This window comes from Capsicum annuum, unplaced genomic scaffold (genome assembly GCF_002878395.1).
Source record: "Capsicum annuum cultivar UCD-10X-F1 unplaced genomic scaffold, UCD10Xv1.1 ctg4118, whole genome shotgun sequence".
In the NCBI taxonomy this organism is placed as follows: Eukaryota; Viridiplantae; Streptophyta; class Magnoliopsida; order Solanales; family Solanaceae; genus Capsicum; species Capsicum annuum.
Window position 1 is genome coordinate 73,882 of NW_025848492.1, and position 13,557 is coordinate 87,438.

Below are 13,557 nucleotides of genomic sequence, written 5' to 3' on the forward strand. Positions count from 1 at the left end.
ATTGATGGAATAATAGATACGAAGATTGTCAAGAACTTCATGGAATGGATTTTTGCCGACCTATTAAAAGCTACTGCCAAAAGGTTGTTCTTTTGACTTGATACAGATTTTTTTTGTATCAATTATCTCGGCCTGATTTTCCACGATACTTCTTTGCAGGTCTTCCTAGAGGTCTTTTGAATTTTGGAGGCAACACTATTTCACCAAGTATGCTCTCTGGTATTATCCAGTCTTATTTGTGTGGCAACGGGTAGATTGAAATATTATATGTCTTCAAAATAATTTTTGGTTTAAACAAATCACAACAGTATGACCCCTTGTCAAAAAAAATTTTGTCCAACACCGCACAAACATATGCACATGGTATCTCATCTATTTGAAATGCATTACATGAGCATTTTTTTTCTTGATGCAAATAATGAAGTATTTTTGTTTGTCGTGTACCGTATACATATATTCTGTGGATGGTACAACCTGATATAAACATAAAAAGTTAAATACAATGATCCAAAAAGATGAATTTCATATTCCATGATATGTTGTAATCACACCAGCATTTTAAAAAAAAAATACATATGCAATAAAAATACATATGCAGATTACATTTTTACAGATCATCCAAATACTTATGCAGTGTTAATAATTTTTAATACAAAAAATACATATGCAAAATACATATTATGTTTTTAAATGATCATATTGTTTATGTTGTATATATTTTAATTAATTTACAACTGAGTGGAAAGTATTTTCATATTTATGTTTTTATAATTATAATTTGTACAAATCTAAAAGGTCATACCGTCATACGAGTACACAAAGCCTAGTTCTCACTGAGTATGTCATTAAACTTTTCAATGAGTGTTGTGAAGGTATATGAAGCCTCCTGCCTATTTGCGTAATTCCATTTTGCAAACAGTAGTCGAACTTCCTCGAGAAAGTCATAAATTGACAGTTCTCTAGCTGATACAAGCACTCCATTTATTGACTTCGTAATGTTTGAAGTCAAAGTCCATCCTCGGTGAACTGTTGCATACGACCAAGCCCACTTTTCGTAACCCACCAATTCCAAATACTTCTTCACCCGAATATCAAATGCCTCAACTTTTTCCATTAACATGAGGAATTCTGACTTTGAATAGGATTTGGCCATTGTATAAAAGATCTCCGACAATGCATCGTGTGACTTTCTATAAAGTTTTTTCACATTTCTCCATAGATGCCACATACATGCATAATGTGGAACATCTTTGTACACATCACCAACAGCCTTTATGATGCTTGGATTCCTATCAGACACAACACACATGTGTTGTCTTTCCCCGTACGCTTTCTTTAGATTCTCGAAGAACCACGTCCAGGATGCATCATTTTCAGAATCAAGCACACCATATACCAAAGAAAATTTATGATCTGTATACATAATTCATTATTTTTAGAATCAAGCAACCATATGCTAAAGAAAATATATGGCCTGCATATAAAAAAAATTTCTGTGCATACCAATATAAATACATGTAGGAACTGCATATGTATTTATTAAAAAAATAGGTAAACAAAACTGTATATTTTATGTACCTGAAATGGTATCAATTACATATAATAATGTACCTCAAATAAGTAAACAAAACTATATATTTTATATAACTAAAAAATTTCTGCGCATACTGAAATGTACCTCACTATCAAACATAAACATTTTTACATGTTTCATTCAGGAAACTTCGAAAATATATGTAATTATATGTATATATGTATATATGAAGTGGAGATATGTATTTTTCAAGTTATTTGCAGAAATACAAAAAATACAACCATTTATATAATGTAGTTACTATTAAATGATACTAACTTGCTCCGTCCGTTGTACAAGCTATTACAAATACCCCAGTATAAATTCCTCTCAGATGACTAGCATCAACCATTACGACTGATCTACAATGATCGAATCCTGTAATGAATGCATGTAGAGTGATAAATACACACAAGAACGCATTATCATCTGTCTTCTTCATTTTTATATGTGACTCTGGATAGGTAGTATTCAGCACATATAAGTATGATGGAAGTTTCCCATAAGATGCTGATGGCTTACCCCTCAACTCTTCGAACGCTCTTTCCTTGGCCCTCCAACATAAAGTATATGTCAAATCAATACAAAAATCTTCCTTCATGTCATTTCTGATGTCTGTCGCACTGTATTTTCGTTTGTAATTTTTGAATTTTTGTTTAACCATACCACCTATCAACATACTAGTAGCATAGACTTTTGTATAGATCTTGTCCTTCACCGAGCAAGTATGTTGAGGTATGAATCTTCTTATTCTAAACATTCTACTTTCTCCAATGCCTGAAGCACGCATTAAAAATTCACAGTGTCTTGATTTGCAAAACAATGTGTAACTGCATCCAACATAATTTAATTCATTCAAAATACATATCCAAACTAATATTAAACAAGAATAGAGTTATATAGAACGTATGTACGTTTTCTTACTTGACCTTTTACTTCGCGTTTGAAACTTCTCCCTAATTGAATAGTCCTTCATGACCGACTTTAAAAAAAAATTTGTCAAGTAAACCTGGTCATCCTCAACATGCTTGTGATATGGGTCTGAGATAATCACCTCAACAGTATCCATCTCAAATATATCTAATGCTTGTGCATCTTCAGAAACCACCAAAGCTCTTTCATTTATTGTATTTATCAATGTTTGAAAGTTGTTACAGTTACTTCTTCTTTCAGCTTCACATATAGATAACTCGCGAAATTGCTCATTACAACTTTCTCTAAAATGCTTACATATAAAGGAAGACAATTCATGTCTTTTATCTATTTTTTCTGCAAAATATAGACCTTCAATCCCATATCATTATGTATTTCTATCTGCCCTGCATTAGCACTTATTTGATATTCCACTAGAATACGTTTGCTGGTTAAATCCACACCTAAGTGAGATGCCAAAACATCGTGCAGCTCAATGAATGTTGCTGATGTGCTCAACAGTATAGCATCAGTGACATATTCTTCGTAGTTTTTTTCATACGTCCATCGACCAGAGTGCTTCACAAGGACTGCTATGCTTCCCATCTCCAATTGATTTAACCAAAAAAATAAACAAATATACATATTTGTCAGATATCACTTGTTTTAACACATAATTTACAACTTTAAGTGCAAACAAAGTTACTCAGCCAACATCAGCCTGTAAAAAATATATTTAAACAATATTTGTATAAACTAAATTACAAACACAGAAAAAGTATTTAACCAAATACAGAAATTACTGAATCAAACAAAAGTAAAACAGGTACAAAATGTATTTCCAAATATATAGTTATAGTCTAAAATTTCGACAACAACACAAAAATACATATCCAGTACTAACATTAACCATATCAAAGAATACATATGCAATGTGACCATTACACAGATCAAAAATACATCTGGAGCAGATAATTTATACTTTCATATGTGTTCATAGAATATCATCAACAGCTGAATTTGATCATAAACGATTATACAACAAAGCTTCAGAATTTGTAGAATTGTTAAAACAATCAAAATAACAACAAACGATCCTCAAAACAATAGTCGAATACTGATTTTTTTACACTTCACACAAGTTTTAAGCTAAAATTTGCAACACCAAGTTGAATTCCCAATTTTTTATTTCTATATGTTCAATTTTACTGCTGAAATGCTTCTAACTCAAATTTCTTTTATAATTTTTTCACATACAAAGTAACGACGACAACAGAAACTCGATAGACACATCAGTAATGGTTTAAAAAGAAAATCAAACTGAACAACAATAATGATTATGTACCTTAAACAATAGTAAAGGTTGAATTTTCAACTGACAGTTGAATTTAAACAAATTGATCAAAAGAATCAATAATTGAATTTGGTTCAAACAAATTACTACATCGTTTTGCAATTGTTGATGATTTCCGAAGAAGAATTAGTCCAATTTGATTCAGCAACATGGTTGAATTTCTAAAACAAGTTTGGATTAGAACAATTGCTAAGAAAACCTGTAGCTGATTAACGAGTTTTCGGATGGAATTGCTAATAGGGAAAAACTGATATTTGAAACGAGTTTTCAGACGGAATTGCTAATAGGGAAAAACTGATATTTGAATTTCAAATGCGAAGAGAAATATAATGGAAGTCACGTTTTTTATGAGTTTTAAATGGAAAAGAAATCTATAAATTTACTGGATTGGTAATTATACCATATATAGGTCAACTAATTTCAGTTAATTAAGGGTTGTAACTTTATTGTATATGTATTTTTACAGTAACATTTTTAAAAAATACAAAATATAAGTTGCTATAAAATGTAATTATGAAATTATTGCTATAAAAATAATAGTTAGACTCTTAAGTATGCTATTTCTGAATTTTTCCCTTTTAAGATTAGGTTAATCAAAGGAGTTCAATTAAAAATTGCAACCATTTTACATTAATAAAAATGGCCACAATTGAATTAATTGGACAAAATTGAGAGAAATTAACTTTTAATTAATTTGACGAATTTCTCAAATTCAATAATTTTAAAATAAATATTAAATAAACACAATTTTATTTTATCTCTTTTTTTAAAATAATAATAATAATAATAATAATAATAATAATAATAATAATAATAATAATCTATTAACAATTCAAAAATCTTCTCAAGTAAGGTTAATTTCTTCATCACTTCTTTCTTCATAACCTTCTTCATTTTGAACAACTATAAAAAGAGAACAAATAATTTCAATTAGCACTTAAATGACAATATATTTAATTTCCATTTAGAACATAGGAAGGAAAACTATAAAAAGAGTAAAGAGTATAAGTTGGGCAATCGTGTATAATACCATAATCAGCAAGGAAGCAAAAGAAAAAAGAAAATTAACAAAGCTCTTCACTCCGCAAAGACTTCAAAAGAGCATCTTGGAGAACAAAGTACTCTGTTACGAAGCTTCAAAAGCTTTAGAAACCAAATCTTGATACTTTCACTGATGATGAGGGAGTTGTAAGTGAGGCTTCTTCTGATGGAATGCTATGGGAATCGGATGAGATAAAAGTGATTTCATCTCTTTTTAAAGAGAGGATCCCTTAGAAGCCTGTAAAATTGGATAGAGAGAGGCCTTTACCTTTGCCCATTCCTTACAAGATTCTGCCTTTAGGATTTCCTACACAGATAAGATTGAAGAATTGTTCAAGGGAATTTATATCGAAGCAAGTGTACAAGAATCTTACTTTCTTGATTGATTTGGCGAGAGAAATTCAAGGCCTTCCAACGAAGGAAAATGCATCAAAGGTTCTAAGTAAATGGAGTCCTTTACTTAGGAAAGGATCATTGTCATTGACAATCCAGGGTTGGGTTACTTGAAACTTCCAGAGAGAGCTCTGGAAATATTCTACTGGGCGAAGAAACAACCCAATATTTTCCTAGATGATCATATTCTTGCTTCTACCATTGAAGTTCTGGCGAGATCAAGTGAGCTAAAAGTGTCTTTTGATTTGGATAAGTTCACTGGCCTGGCTAGTCGAAACATGTGTGAAGCAATATTAAGGGGCTGTATTAAATAAGAAAGCCTGAAACTTGCTTTGAAGATTTTTTCAATGGATAAGGAATCTAACAGATATCTTGATACCAGGGTGTATGCTAAGCTAAAACCAGGCAACTCCTCAGAACAACTGTATACAGGTAAAAACTAAAAATCACAAAGGACACCAATTTACACATGGTGTTTGCAAATAACAGAACAAAAGTTATTCCCAACTCAATTTAAACAAAAACAAATAAAATAGAAAGGGAAGGTAAAAAATTCTAACCTCACTTATCTTTCGTTCAAGTTCACTTATTTTAGACTTCATGCTTGCGATGTCCTTCACTGATTCCATCTCTTCCTCAAGCTTCCTCGTCTCCAAGTGCACATGTTTTTCCTCCATTTGCATGTTGGTGTTTTTGTTTCTGAACTTCTTTATATTCTTATCTAGCTGGAGAAGTGTATTAACGGATGGATAAAATATATTACGAAACATAAAGCAATGTACATAATATAGAGGAAAACACTGAAAACTTAATCAGTATCAACTTATCAAGCAACTATTGGAATAATTGGGAGTTTAATTAGTTATATGTTAGTATGTTCTAGCCTTTTTAGTGTATTTAAGTTAATAGTATAGAATATCTTCACAGTTCTCTCATAATTAGGAACATCAAGATTTAAAAAAGAATATATCAGATCACTTTCCTCATTTTATACAGTTTAAATTTGATTCAAACTCCCATGTAAGTAGCCTTTGAACAAACATTTCAAGACAAATTCTCTCTTTTTATTTTCCATCTTTCAAATGGTTCAGTGCCTCTACAATTATGTAACGTGGCCTTATTTTTGCAACCAAACCTCATTAATTAATGGTTTTTTTAATTTACACCAGTCTTTAAATTCTGATTTAGAAGAATGACTTACTTCTTTCGGTAGATTTTGATTGAAGGGGTTTACTTGATCTCTAATCAATGATTCTTCATAACTTCTACTGTGTCTATGTCCTCCATTGATATATCCTTCGAAATTACCATTATTTAGCTTGTTGGCATTACCATATCAAATCACATGGTCAACAAATTCTGCTTTCCGAAGAATACTACTTACTTCTTGCAGTGAACTGATATATGCACTACTATGTACTTGATCTTTTCATGGTGAATCTTTGTAACTTGGAAGATCAATGTGCTTAACATTGATTGGTGATACAACAGGCGAATCAGGTAGACTGATAAGGATCACTCTCATATTAGTTTCTTGAACATATTTTCCATTATTTTAGATTAAAATTAATGATTTTGATCAAATTATAGATAACTTTCTAGTTCCGCCCTATCCACACCACCATGTTTGCCCATTAAAGTACAACTCATAATCATACAACAAATAATTCTACATAAGCAAGAACTGAAAAGGACAAAAAAAAAACTAACCACCACCAAAATCTACTAATTATGCAGGTTTTATTTTATAACTAGTAGGTAAGGTGGAGCGTGTGATACATACATCAAACTAATATCTTCCCTCCATCTCATTAGATCTTAATTGTAGAACTTATTCAACAACATAAACATGTGCAGTAATAATTTGGAAAAGGAATTTTTCTTTTTGTCATATGTGTCTACTCTTGTTCTATAGGAAGTTCAAATTTTGAAAAGAGAAGTAATGATGAAAATAAGTTCCTCAATCATTAAATTACAACCAATCATGTGCTACAAAAATATAGGAAACCATGAAATTACATGATTATCGTAATATATGTAGTGTCATCCATGTTAGGTTGTTAAATGTTTCTCCTCTGTTTCACGCGTTCAAGGTAGTTGATGTTTAAACCTAACCAATACAATCATATAGTGCAAAGAGAATAGTGCAGGTCACACCTAACCAATGTTTCTCCTCTGTTTCTCCTTTATTTCACTTGGTCAAGGCAGTTGATGTAAAATAGTGCAGCTAATTATTTTCAATCCTTTTATAATCTCTACCAAACAATCTACCCCAAAATCTAGAACAGCAAATGAGCATAGTCTAGTGAACAAAATTAATGGTAGAGATAGTCAAAGAGAGCACAAGAAACAATCAAAGAGTATGCACTAGAACCACCTCTATTTTTAATCATATTAATCAAGTAGGGATCATCTATATAAATCCCCAGGCCTCAGTTCCAAACAAGTTGAGGTCCGTTATATGAATTTCCACTACACGCAAAAAACAACAACAACTACACCTCAATCCCAAACAAGTTGTTGATGGCATATCCACCAGCTTGAGTTCCCTCCCTTAATATTTTCTCTGTCTACTACCCCATATCACAATCACTTTATAACTCTGCAGTAACTTTGAAATTAAGAATGCAATTTTGTTCAAGGCCAATATGGGTCATCTAGACCAAGGAAAAATAACAGTAATACCATCTCTTTAATTATAATCCAGGGGAAAAAGGGCAGTTATTATATAATAATATCCATCTTGGCAGCCAAACAACCCCTTAGTTATCTAGATAACTCTATGATTTCCTTAAGACTTGTTTAGTAAATGTGTGATATAAATCTTCTATGGGTCTCCTTAGAAAAAAGGTTAGTTACAAAAATAAAGAGAAAACATTACAAATGGTGGATAGAAACTAGTAGCAACTATATCTATCATTCGAATTCGTGAAACCATTATGCATCCGTGTCTACATGTTAGCCTTCCAATGATGCAAAGGACCTTTCAGTTACATGTGAAATAATAATTAGTCAAATGGTTAAAAAATGAAGATGCAAAACTTATTGTGAAATAGAGCTTTAATCATTTGAAAATCAACTGCCTGGCAGGCTCTGATGAAGTGCACTAGTGCTGAATAAATAGGGTCAAAATCATATAATGATTTTCTCCAAATAGAATGGTGGAAAAGCTAGTTTTTACAGTTGACACCACAATAGAACAATTTCATTAAAAGTTGGCCAAAATGTATTTGGGAAAGAATAAATCAAGGGATAGAGGAGCAGCACAACATATATTGAACTTAACCACTACTGCACACACCTGACTCCCTTTGCACATGTAGCTAGAAAGCACTATAACCTCCTCAAAAGCAATGGGCATATTAATTTTCCTGCCATATATTCCTTCAAACCTCAATCCACAACCAAAAAAAAGTTAGCATTCGCAGTTGATAGTATAACATAAAAGACAGAAAATTCCAAATTTTTGTACCTTGAGCTGAATGCCGAAAACATTTGGTGCTTGAAGAATTTACATTTGATTCTTTGCTATCACTAATTTCTTACAAATAAACAAGTATAAGTTCTTATTCCAACAGATGCCCAACAAGGAACTTGTAACAACAGATTTATCATACAATACAAACTAAGGGAAAAGGAAAAAGTATAATACTTACTTCTCGTACTTGGTACTTATTATTTCCATCCAAAACCTCAGGACGAAAAAATATCTGCAAAGCATCTTTGAGTGAGTTACTGTGCAACACATCAAGACTTATATCCATGATCTCGTCCACCTTATTTGACTTAGCACCACATGCCAAGCACTTGACTTGGATATGTAGAGCACCCCCAAAGATATCCTTAACAATGGAATCAACACCAGCTTTGTCACCCTTCCTTCTCTACTATTGCAACTTATTCAACCGCAAACACATATTATGATAGGGGTCAATGACATAGCGCAAGAATTCATGAGCATTTTCTTATCCCCCATACCTAAAAAGCTGAGCAAGAATCTTTAAGAAATTACTAATCTTGGACAGAGTATCTAGAGCTGAATAAAGACTCAAATACCTAGCTATTCGTTTCTCTAATATACAAAAGGGACAAGCAACTGCAGCTCCAGAATCACCTGCACAATAGAATGGGATTCAAGAAAAGCTAAAATAACCAGGGAATCAAAATCAAACAATCTATTAACTACACCTCAACTATTGAAAATAATCAGCCGAGGCAAGCTTTAAAAAATTACTACAAATATCATGGTTCAATTCAAAACAAACTGGAGACTTAAAACAACTAAATGAATCCTCAATAACCCTACGAAACACCACGCCTCATCCCATACTAGTCTAGCCTATAAGTTAAGGATTATATACAAAATCTTTTAGTAAAATTATGATCTGTTTTCAACAAATAACAACAAGCTTTGATGAACATGAGTAGATCAAAATATATCTTGTACATACAAGTAACCATATAGTTTTCATGACTTCGCCTCATAATCAAACAACTATGGAGTCTGCACAACCCTTTCATATTAACTGAGTAGTTAACTCTCATTTACAAAACTAGGTATAAAGTTCACCTGACATAATCCATTTAATTTTTTTATTCTTTTTAAATGACCTTTAAGATGTTATTTACTCAGCTGCTTCAACAATTTCCAGAATATTTTCCTAGAGTTTTGCATAAAATAATTAGGATACACAAAATGATGATATATGTTTCAACAATGTGACGAGGTGCAAAAATACTGTTAGAAGCTAGAAATTAGGGCAGTGAAATCCTATGGCACTTTGCAAATATTTCCACAAATCAGAGAAACTACAAGAAACATGAATACCTGTTTCAATAGACAGCTTCGATCGAAAATGGTCGGAGCACTGGTAGTTGGAGCAGTAGTCGATCAGAGCATTGTTGGTCGGAGTAGTCGATCGAAGAACTGATTTGAGATGCAGCTGATCAAAACGGTATCTTTCTGAAGATGGGAGCAGTGTTTTGTTAAGATCGTATCCTTAATTTTCTTTAATTTTTGTTATTTATTTTATTAAACTTTGGCAAAATTTGTGAAAAATTGGGAGGAAAAAAATTAAAAGCGATGCAATAGCTTTTTTCCCTCAATAAAGTGTTGCCATACGTGACTTTATGGCAACGGTTCATGCAACCATTGTTATAACACACCCTATTGAAAAGGTTATATATCCATAGCAACAGTTATAACATCTACTGACATAATTTTTTTGCAATAGTTGGAACTGTTGTAATAGGCCCTCTATAGCAACGTTTTTGGAACCATTGCCAAAAGGTCCATTGCAATAGGGATAATTTCTGGTACAGGTCGGGAGAAACATAATACCAACATCATGTAATTGTAAAGACTCAACTAAAATTATAGTAAACCCTATGAACTTATCCCTAGCTCTAGCTAAATTAATTTAGGTATTAGCTCAGTAATAAGTTAATACGAATCGTTTCGACTCGGATTGATCTATTGGCGACTCGGATCGAAAGGAATGCAACACCAACATCATGTAATTGCAAAGACTCAATTATAATTGTAGTTGAACCTATGAACTCATCCCTAGTTCTAGCTAAATGAATTTATCCATTAACTCAGTAATAAATTAACACGAATGATTTTGACTCAGATTGATTGATTGGTGGCTCAGGTTGGGAGAAACGCACTACCAACATCATGCAATTGCAAAGACTCAATTAAAATTGTAGTTGATCCATGAACTCATCCCTAGTTCTAGCTAAATCAATTGCAAGAAAATATGTTGTAACAAATTACTTATCTGTTGTAAATTATCAAATAAACATTTGTATTTATTGCAACAGATGACTAAGTTGTTAGAATTTTTTATATAGATATTGATATTTGTTGCAACATATTACCTATCTATTGTAAATTATCAAATAGACATTTGTATTTGATGCAACAAATGACTGAGCTATTGAAAATTTTCAAACAGATATTGATATCTGTTGCAATAGATTACATTTCTGTTGTAAATTATCAAATAGACATTTGCATCTGATGCGACAGATGACTGAGTTGTTGAAAATTTTCAAATAGATATTGTTATCTGTTGCAACAGATGACATATCTGTTTAGAGATTTTTTTAATTTTAAAGCAACTTTCTATCCGAAATAAAAAATATAAAATACTAAGGTGGTAAAAAATATCTCTTGGATAACTAAAAAATCTACTCCTCGAGTTGTCATATCTTGTCTTTTCAATGTCACCTCTCTCCTCGTGCCCCTAAAGTTATTAATGAATATTTAAATTCATTTCTAGAATTATCTCTCATTAAGCCATAAATTAATTCATCTCTCTTCTTTTTCTTTCTCTTCTCTTTAGGGATATCATAATCATCTCCTTTTTTTTCTCTCTTTTTTCTCCTCTTTCTCATGAGGATCCTTTCGGATCTTATTCGATCTATACCTTTTCTTAACTGAAATTATTATATTGATCCCCTTACTTTTGACATTGCAGGTATGGTTCACTATTGCTCTTTCATTCTCGTCTTTTTCTTTACAATTTATTTAAATTAGTTGTTTATATTTTTTTTATTTAATTACCCATTATTCATATCCTATAATTGAGAAAATTGAATGAAAGGTGACTTTTAAGTCTTGAATGAATGAACTGTTATTTTTTTAAAATATGCAAAAAAGTCATCTGTTAGGAGAACTTTAAAAGCCTTATTGGTAGTATTATTTTTTTTGTATGTATTTTGTTTGTTTCTTTGTTGTTAATGTTGTTATTGATGTTATTGGTGTGGTTGGTGTTATTGATGGTGTTGGAACAAATGGTGTTGTTTCTTTGTTGCTGATGTTGTTATTGATGTTAAAACAGATGGAGCAACTGATGAAATAAATTAAACCACTAGCAAAGTTGGTTTGATTTATTATAATAGATGACTCATATGTTGTAACATGTCGTCCATCTGTTGCAACAGATGTGTAGCCTATTACAATAAATTATTCATCTGTTGAATATAATAGAAATCTATTGCAACAGATGCATAGCCTGTTGCAACAGATGTAAAATCTGTTATACAGATGGGTGATCTGTTGCAATAGATGTTGAGTCTATTTCAACAGATATGTAATCTATTGTAACAGATGGGTAATATGTTACAATAGATGGACAATCTTTATTAATAGGCTATACATCAATCTCTTGCTGATGGGGAAGCTATTGAATAGGTGTTGAAATATGTTGTATTTATTTAATTTTGTGTTACAAAAAAGATGGGTTCAGAGGAATGATATGCTTCGTAGATGTTGAAATGATCAAAGCTCTTGATCAACTTTTATCCAACTAATACAAAAGGCTACAGAAAAGATAGGTTTGGAGGAATAAGTTGCTTGTAGATGGAACCACTTCATATGTGGGAGTTATGTATTACTGATCATGTTATCATGAAAACACACATAGAATACACTGATTTTGTGAATGTTGTTTTTTACCGATTAGGCATTGATCATTCAAACAAGATATCTACAATTTTATAGTTAAGTTTGATAAGTCCAAACTGATAAGGCCGAGGGACCATGAATATGGTTTTGATACCCTGTTAGAATTTAATGACGATTGCTGCTCATGTTTATGTGTCAAGTTTTGTGAAGGGATCAAGTTTTGGTAGCATTGTAAAAAGATTCAATAGAGATTGGACTAATTTTAAGAGTGCATTAGACACTGAGAAGGCCTCCAAAGCCTCCGACTGCTGCAACCAAGAACGAAATTCAATGTAGTCATTGCCCTAACCTAAATTTATATTGTTGGATTGATCTGGGTGATGATTACATGCCAGAAGGTGCGGTAGGAGAATACCTGCAAGGGAAAAAGGGAGTTGATAAAGATTATATCATCTGAGACCTAATTGAAGAAGAAACATAGGGTAGCAAGCAAGGAAAGTGTAGCGATTTTGGATGATGAAATTGACTTAAAAAATGAGAAATCTAAATCAAGTGCAAATATGAAAGTGTATCCAGTAATGAAAATTCATCTGTCATTTCTCTCAAAGAAAAATAGTGCAGCTGGCCACTTTACTAGGAAACTGTGACTAGTTAGCGTGGTCGGAATAACCACCTACATAGAAAATAACAGAACACCAAGAAAGCAACTCTGCGGGCATCGAGGATTGAAATGATGTACAGTAAGTCAAGAGAAATTGCACCAAGAACAACTGAAGTTAAAATAAGAAAGCAAGCCAAGGTGTCAATTTCTGAATTTTAAATTACATCCTATGCCTTCTTATTATTGGTTTCGATCAAGTCCACTGCTAT

The 13,557-nt window shown here is 32.0% G+C and overlaps 2 protein-coding genes across 4 annotated transcripts; both read right to left on the reverse strand.

Moving 5' to 3' along the window:
• Positions 1-823: 823 nt before the first annotated feature.
• Positions 824-1,153, reverse strand: LOC124891841. The gene has a single exon (XM_047403424.1). The coding sequence runs from the start codon at positions 1,151-1,153 to the stop codon at positions 824-826; it is 330 nt and encodes a 109-aa protein (XP_047259380.1).
• Positions 1,154-4,747: 3,594 nt separating this feature from the next.
• Positions 4,748-10,364, reverse strand: LOC107872557. Of its 3 annotated transcripts, none has more exons than XM_047403427.1 (7): positions 10,102-10,364; positions 9,330-9,387; positions 8,930-8,983; positions 8,746-8,807; positions 8,575-8,657; positions 5,834-5,998; positions 4,748-5,187 (listed from the first exon to the last, which is right to left on the reverse strand). In XM_047403427.1, exons 3-7 carry the CDS (start codon positions 8,956-8,958, stop codon positions 5,095-5,097), a joined length of 432 nt encoding a protein of 143 aa, XP_047259383.1. In that variant the 5' UTR covers positions 8,959-8,983; positions 9,330-9,387; positions 10,102-10,364; the 3' UTR covers positions 4,748-5,094. The 3 variants fall into 3 exon arrangements, with proteins under 3 accessions (XP_047259383.1, XP_047259382.1, XP_047259381.1); XM_047403426.1 differs by having other exon boundaries at positions 8,930-9,251; XM_047403425.1 differs by having other exon boundaries at positions 8,930-9,259.
• Between the last annotated feature and the right edge of the window lie 3,193 nt (positions 10,365-13,557).